This window comes from Montipora capricornis, chromosome 12, assembly GCF_036669925.1.
Source record: "Montipora capricornis isolate CH-2021 chromosome 12, ASM3666992v2, whole genome shotgun sequence".
NCBI classification, from domain to species: domain Eukaryota; kingdom Metazoa; phylum Cnidaria; class Anthozoa; order Scleractinia; family Acroporidae; genus Montipora; species Montipora capricornis.
Genome location: NC_090894.1, coordinates 31,212,438 through 31,219,317, shown reverse-complemented (window position 1 = coordinate 31,219,317; position 6,880 = coordinate 31,212,438). Strand labels below are relative to the sequence as shown.

Sequence of the window (6,880 nt, the reverse complement as noted above, 5' to 3'; positions counted from 1 at the left end):
TCATATTAAAACAATGGATATCCAGTTCACTGAAGCATGATACAGCCCACAGAGTAATTAACTAGTATTGTTTCCCACAAAACGTTAACTTAGTGCATTATGGGATTGTGCAAATCGTGAATGACCGAGGTTCGAGTCCAATGTCCATACACTTCGGTTATCCTTAAAAAAATATATGACCATTTCCCATAATCCATATCAAGCTTTTAGTCTTCTAAATTCACGAAATAGTGAATACGAATTAATGATAATCATGAATTCAAGGAATGCGTGTAGCCACTCTCTGTCCGACTTGTCCATGTCTTCAGTACACTTGATACCCTTTGGAAAATACAGTTTATGGCGGAGCTCTGCCGCGCCTTGATGACGCTCACGCGTGGAGCAACATGGTTGCGAAAATATGGTAACCCATCGATGCGAGAAAATTTGGGTTTTTGGTGATGACGTCATCCTAGGACCCGTCTGTCCGTACGTTCAACTTGCCATGTAAGCTAATAACCGAAATGTCGCAATGCTGGAACCTACGGCTTTTCGGCGGAAAGGTGCATGGCGAGCGTACTTCTTTCGCGTTTTAGTAGCACAAGCAAAAAGTTTCAAGACAACCAAAATCAAGCTGATTTTTTTTTAAATATGGGCTTATTTGCAGTTAACAAAAATTCTTCGCTCAAACTGAACGAAGCTCAACACACTCCATCTTCTCTGCGTGGTGTTTAATAACCAGTTCAAGTTCGTTTGTTTGTAAAAAGCAAATGTTGTGCAATCCGCACAGAGAATATTGAAGTTTTTCTGAAACTATGAAGGCACTGAGGATACTCGACAAAATGTAGAAAAATCATGACAAATTTGTCGTTAAGGTTTTGTATTTTGATTAAGAAAGATTACATCAAGTATTATAAGGAATACCTACGTCAAAACGTAGGTATTGACAATGTTTTGAGGTTTGTGGGAACCAATTTTTGCGGTTTTCTTTTCAAGTAGCAAGATTATTTCCAACGTTCATTCCTTTTTTTTTTGGCAAATACCCTCAATCGTTGAGAACGGGTGGAAAAATGTGGTATCCTGGAGACCTTAGAAAATGGTGTCCCTTCGCATAACCCGTTCGAGCAAGTTTGACGTGATCTTTGGATTGACTACTTTGAGGTCGTTCCTTGTTCCTCAAAGACTGGAAGAGTATTGACTTAACCTTTTGTCGTTTCGCTTTGTTTGTAGCACGCTCCGATTACTTTTTCTCAATGCAAATATAAAAAAAAAACGATCTTTTTTACCCCAATGTATGATATATATAGAAGCACAAGTGGATTTAAGGACGTTCGCACAAAAATCTTCCCACATTGAAATTTGTTTCATTTCTCGCCCGAAGTTAGGTCATAAATTGTTAAATTCCAAAAAGGAAAAAAAAAAGGGGGGGGGGAGGGGGTCATCGAATTTGTTTCGGAGGAAAAGGCAAGGGAAAAATGCTTTTGCTCATTCGTCGAAAATCATAAAAATTATATGTTAGAGCGAAGGTTACTGTGCATAGAAAATAGGAGTGGGTTTCTTAGGCCTGTTCCAAACGTCGTGCTACTGCCGTGCCGAACTCAAATGAAATTGTCATTTCGATTTAAGCTCGGCAGCAGCACGCCGTTTGAAACCATTAAGCGCGGCACGGCTGACTTAGGTTCGGCACGACTACTTAGCACGCAGGACTTGCCGTGCCGCACGGCAGTAGCACGACTTGGTTTCAAACGGCGTGCTATTGATGCGTCGAGCTCAATTCATAAATTAATTTAATGTATTTTGCATTATTTCAAAACTATTACGCTGGATGGCTGGTTTGTTTTGTCTTTTGAATTTGGCGCAACTGTATAAGGTTCGACGTTTGAAATCGCTGCCGTGCCATCGTCGTGTCACTGCCAAGCCAAATTCATTTGAGTTCGGCACGGCAGTAGCACGACGTTTGGAACAGGCCTTAGATAATTGTATGCCTCTAGGGATGTCGTAAGCAGTAGAGTTATTCCTCAACGAGTGTTCTCGCAAGCGCCACCTGTTGTAACCACTTCCGGAATTCACGACACATGGAAAGAAAAATATAAAAAAAGATAACTTCTTACATTGTGATTTTTTTTATTTCATTACATTTTATAGATTTTAAGGAGAGTAAGTGATTTGTGTTTTTAAAAATGGGGTAACCGATGATCTGAACGAGTAAAATCGATGTGATGTTGCGAAGCTCTTGGAAAATTTCGTTTGCGACGGTTTGTGTGAACTGTCGGGGAACGACTGGAACCCAAGACAGGATCGATCGATGAAAGGTTACGTTTTCGAGCATAGCAACGAAGTTTCAAGCAGGCGTCATCTTTATTTGGTTAGTGCTTTGTATCACGTCTCTCTTTTGCCCTCATGCTCATCTTTTGGAGTGTGGTTTTTGTTTAATATAATCTCTAGCTGTTTCCTCGTACGCACTATTCAAGTGGCTAAGGAAGAAAATACAATTCTGTTCTATTTTCATGAAGTAAAGGGAAAGAACTTAAAAAACATGCATTCACTTTCAACTAAGAAGTTCGTAGTGTAATAAAAACATTAAGAAAAAACAGCCCCATTAAATTTACGCAATGTCGCTGACTAAAACTAACTTTCCTTGAGTTTTCCAAATTTTCAGCCACTACTCGATTAGCTACCTTTCCCAGACCTTTTCTTTTCTTTCTATTAAACGTTTCATGATGAATTGGGAATAAATGTCCCATTCTTTTGCCGGCCTGGAAAATTTGTTGTCGTAATGTCTTAACTAATGCTTGAAGTAATGCGTGACATATACAGTCGCGTTACCAGCGCTGGAAAAGTTGCGCACAAACAATTAGCGCGAACGTTTTTTAAATGCATTAACAGGAGTCAATTTTTGCGGTTTTTTATTTTGCTGGTGTCTTTTTTCTGGTGTCTCGAAAACGAAGACCGTAAGACCCTAAGGCGCTGTTACACTGTGAAATGTTTCGTGCAACTTGTCGTGCAATGTTTTGCCGACATGGTGGCGGGACAAGTTGCATGAAACATTCAAAGTGTAACATAGTTACCCTGCAACGACCAAAATCGTTGCGAAACAAGTTGCAAGAGCCGTTGCCGAAAGTAGAATTAGGTTCTACTTTTCGTGCAACTTGCCTCGCAACAAATTTGTCCGTTGCATGGTATGTTATACTGTGAAATGTTTCGTGCAACTTGTCTCGCCACAGTCTCGCCAACACATTGCGAGACAAGTTGCACGAAACATTTCACAGTGTAACAGCGCCTGAAGACCCCGAAAACACGAAAAATTAACCCAAAACCCTCAATTTGACTAACCCTAGGCCTAAAGTTGGTTTTTAGGCCTAGAGCGTCACAGGGCCAATTTATTCATCCAACGGGAACGGCCACACGTAGAGCATGGTCACTTCGTTAAATATGGCGGATCACCCAGCTTTCACTTTGAAACAAGTTGTAGCGAACGAAGGACTTGAACTTCGCTTAAAGTAACTCGAAAAACAAACTTTAGGCCTAGTGTTAGCCAAATTGAGGGTTTTGGGTTACTTTTTTCGAGTTTTCGGGGTCACAGGCCGAGCGCTTACCATTTGAATGAAAATTTCGGTGAGAATGTTTCCACAAATGGTACTGCATGTTCTGTACTTAGAAAAAGAAAATGGGAATGGGCAGTATCATTTGCCAGAAAAACGGGTTGTTCCGGTTGAAATACAAATGAAGCGGTCTATTTTCTCTGGCACTTGTAATTGTGGACAAATGGTACAGAAATTTTCGGGCATTCCGGTCAAAGCGAGAAAAAGGGAATACCTCGAAAGGTATTACCTTTTTTTCGAAAACAATCCACCTGGATGAACCGTTTCATTTGAATTCTCTCCGGAATTTCCGAAAATTCCATTCAAATGGTAAGCGCTCAGCGTCTTCGTTTTCGAGACACCCCTCTTAATGACGGAACTTGTTTTTGCGGATCAAGTACTATCTGCAAAATCCGCAAAAATTAAACCCCGCAAAAGCACTACACGGTAGTCGAACTACATGTCGGATTCTCTCTTAGCGTTATAATCTCTTTCTCTAACAAGTATAATATATACCGATAAAATATACTGACCAATACTGAGCTTACAGCGGTTTAATAAGAACTCAAAACGAGGTGTTTACGAAACGCCTTTTTTTGTTTAAACATAACATTGATAAATTAATATAGAAGCCAACCTCTCTCCGTTGGTTAAAATGGTAGCAATTTGTTTTTTGTTTTAGGGGAAACAATTCTTAGCTAAAAGTCTTTAAACTGGCTTGTCTTTAATAGTGGAGATCAATGCAATTCGCAAATATACAAATATATTTAAAATTAAGAGATCTCAGAAAATTACGCGTAAATCGTGTAAACTACAATATTGCTTTTAAAAACGATGCAAATGAAGATATTCTCATTGTAATTTCACTTTTCAAGTACCAACTAAAAAAATTAGTTGATGACGCTAAGTAACAAAAAATAAGGAAAAATTGTACGTCTATTCAAAAATCTGAACACGATGGTTATAATAGTCGGTGACAATTATTTTACCATCGCTAAGTACTGCTGTAGAAAATGGGACATTGAACTCTCCTGCCCCCGCCCCTTTTTCTCCAAACTTAGTTACAAACTCTCCGCTGAGTTTAAACACCTGCACTCGGTGATTTGCTGAATCACAAACCAGCAGATGCCCTGCTCTGTCAACTGACAGGTTGCTACGATTCTCGAACTCCCCGTCTCCTTTCCCCTTATTACCAAATTTATAAAGAAACTTTCCCTCCCTATTAAAAACCTTTATACAGTGACCACCGTAGTCTGACACAATAAGATAGTTCTCTTGTTGGATACAACGCAAGGGAAAGATGAAAGAACCTTCAGTACCGACACTGCGCAAAAACCGACCATCGAGTGAAAAAAATTTGATTAATTTGTTATTCTTATCACCGACAATAATGTTTCCACCACTGTCAATTGACAGGCCATAAGGAAACTGAAGCTGGTGATCCCGGCTTCCTTCTCCTCCAAACTGATTAAGATAATGACCCTCATCACTAAACAGTTGAACTCGATGGTTGATAGTGTCTACCACTATAATCTTATCATTATGAAAAGCTATCCCAGCAGGAAAGTTAAAATCTCCCTGCTGATTACCCTTTTTACCAAACGATTTTAAGTGAGTTCCATTACTGGCAAATATCTGTACTCTGTGGTTACCACTCTCACTCACTGCAATTTCATCTTTGTCATTCACTGCCACACCCCAAGGACTGGAAAGCATTCCAGCATCTGAACCTCGCTGTCCAAAGGATAACACGGGTCTGAACTGTCTGCGTTTGACTTGAACCTCAAAAGGGCTGCCACGAACATGTTCTCCATTAACTTTTACGGATGCCTGACATGTTCCGGTTTCTTTGGCAAAATAGTTAATCTTGTAAGTACCATCTTTGTTATCTTGTATTTGAGTCTTGATCGCACTGTCACGGCCTTCACCATTTCTCATTTCCAATGTCACGCAATCAAGTTCTTGGTAACATTGTTCTTTTTGTGTGTTCCTTGTTGTTACAACAATCTCGGCTTTAAGTCCAACAGTTCCTTCGCGAGTTCCTTTTCCCTCGGCGCTCGAGTCTTTCGGGATAGTTTTGGTGGTAAAACTTTCAAAACAGCCTATATGTTGGAATTTTAGATCATCATATAACTTTTCGTTCCCTTTAAAGACAAAAGCTGTGACATGTTCGATGTCGCAGTTACCTGAATCTTCTTCTTCAGCTTTTTCCTGAACTATTTTTTCCAGAAATTCATGGGGCTGCATGAGTTGAGCGTTTGTGCTTCGCTTTAAAATCATTTCTGTTTTTTCGATTTCTGTTTCTTGCATTTTCACGTCTTCTTCAATCTCGTGCCTTTGCTCTCCCAGAAGCTGCAACGATTCTCGCACTTTGTTTTCCACCTCATCAAAGATGTGATTCTTTTGCGCTTCAATGGCTGCAATGAACCTCTCGGCAAACTGCTGCACGTCACTTTTCACTCTCGCGGCTCGTTCTTGAATCGAAATACAGTTTTCATCAATTTTCGCGACTCTTGTCATCTTCTCCAGCGCTCTTCGTTTCTTCGATTCAATTGCTGCCTTGACTCTCGAGTTGCGCTCGTTTGCGGCATCTTCCAAAAGAATTTTAGCGTGACCTTCGTGTTCTAGTAAAGCACAAGCGTTGCAAATGGTAATTTCGCAAACCTGACAGAAAAACTCTAATTCTTTTTTCTCGTGACCTTTCTTTCCACATAGTGTTGGCTGCTTTAAAATTTCCTCGAAGTCTTCGTCTCGAAAGTCTCTCAAAGCCAAAACGTGATGTTCTTTGTTGCTCCTTAGCCCGTTATGCAGACGGAGGCAGTGATCACACCAGAACGAGCAACAAGTGAAGCAGTACGCAGATTCTCCGCTTGCTTTCTCGCAATTTCCACACTTGATGCCACTCGTATTGCACTCTGTGACAGGCAAAGCATCCAACAAACTGTTGATGCGAAAGTTTGTTGGAAAGACGTTGAAATCACCGTTTCCAGGGATCCTGAAGTTTCGCCTGCACTCGGGGCACGAAATGGTATCTCGAATTCCGCTCGTTTGTTGAATCCTTTGCAGGCAATGAAGGCAAAAACTGTGTAAGCAAGGAAGCTGCTTTGGATTAGTGAACCTGGTCATACATACAGGACAACAAACGTGTTCATGAATGTTGTCTAGAAACGTTTTGATATCCATGATAAAACGCAGAGAGGTATAGTTCCGGTGTTGAACAAACTAACAAAACGTTTAACGTGACGGTCTTGTGACTTTGGTTCGTTGTTGTCTGGTTTATGATCTTAACCAATGAAAATGCATAAAGTCAAGTGTTTTAA

The 6,880-nt window shown here is 40.3% G+C and overlaps 1 protein-coding gene across 1 annotated transcript; it reads right to left on the bottom strand.

The window, feature by feature from the left end:
• Positions 1 to 4,101: 4,101 nt before the first annotated feature.
• On the bottom strand, positions 4,102 to 6,773 carry LOC138026556 (E3 ubiquitin-protein ligase TRIM71-like). The gene has a single exon (XM_068873947.1). The coding sequence runs from the start codon at positions 6,741 to 6,743 to the stop codon at positions 4,497 to 4,499; it is 2,247 nt and encodes a 748-aa protein (XP_068730048.1). The 5' UTR covers positions 6,744 to 6,773; the 3' UTR covers positions 4,102 to 4,496.
• Positions 6,774 to 6,880: the final 107 nt, after the last annotated feature.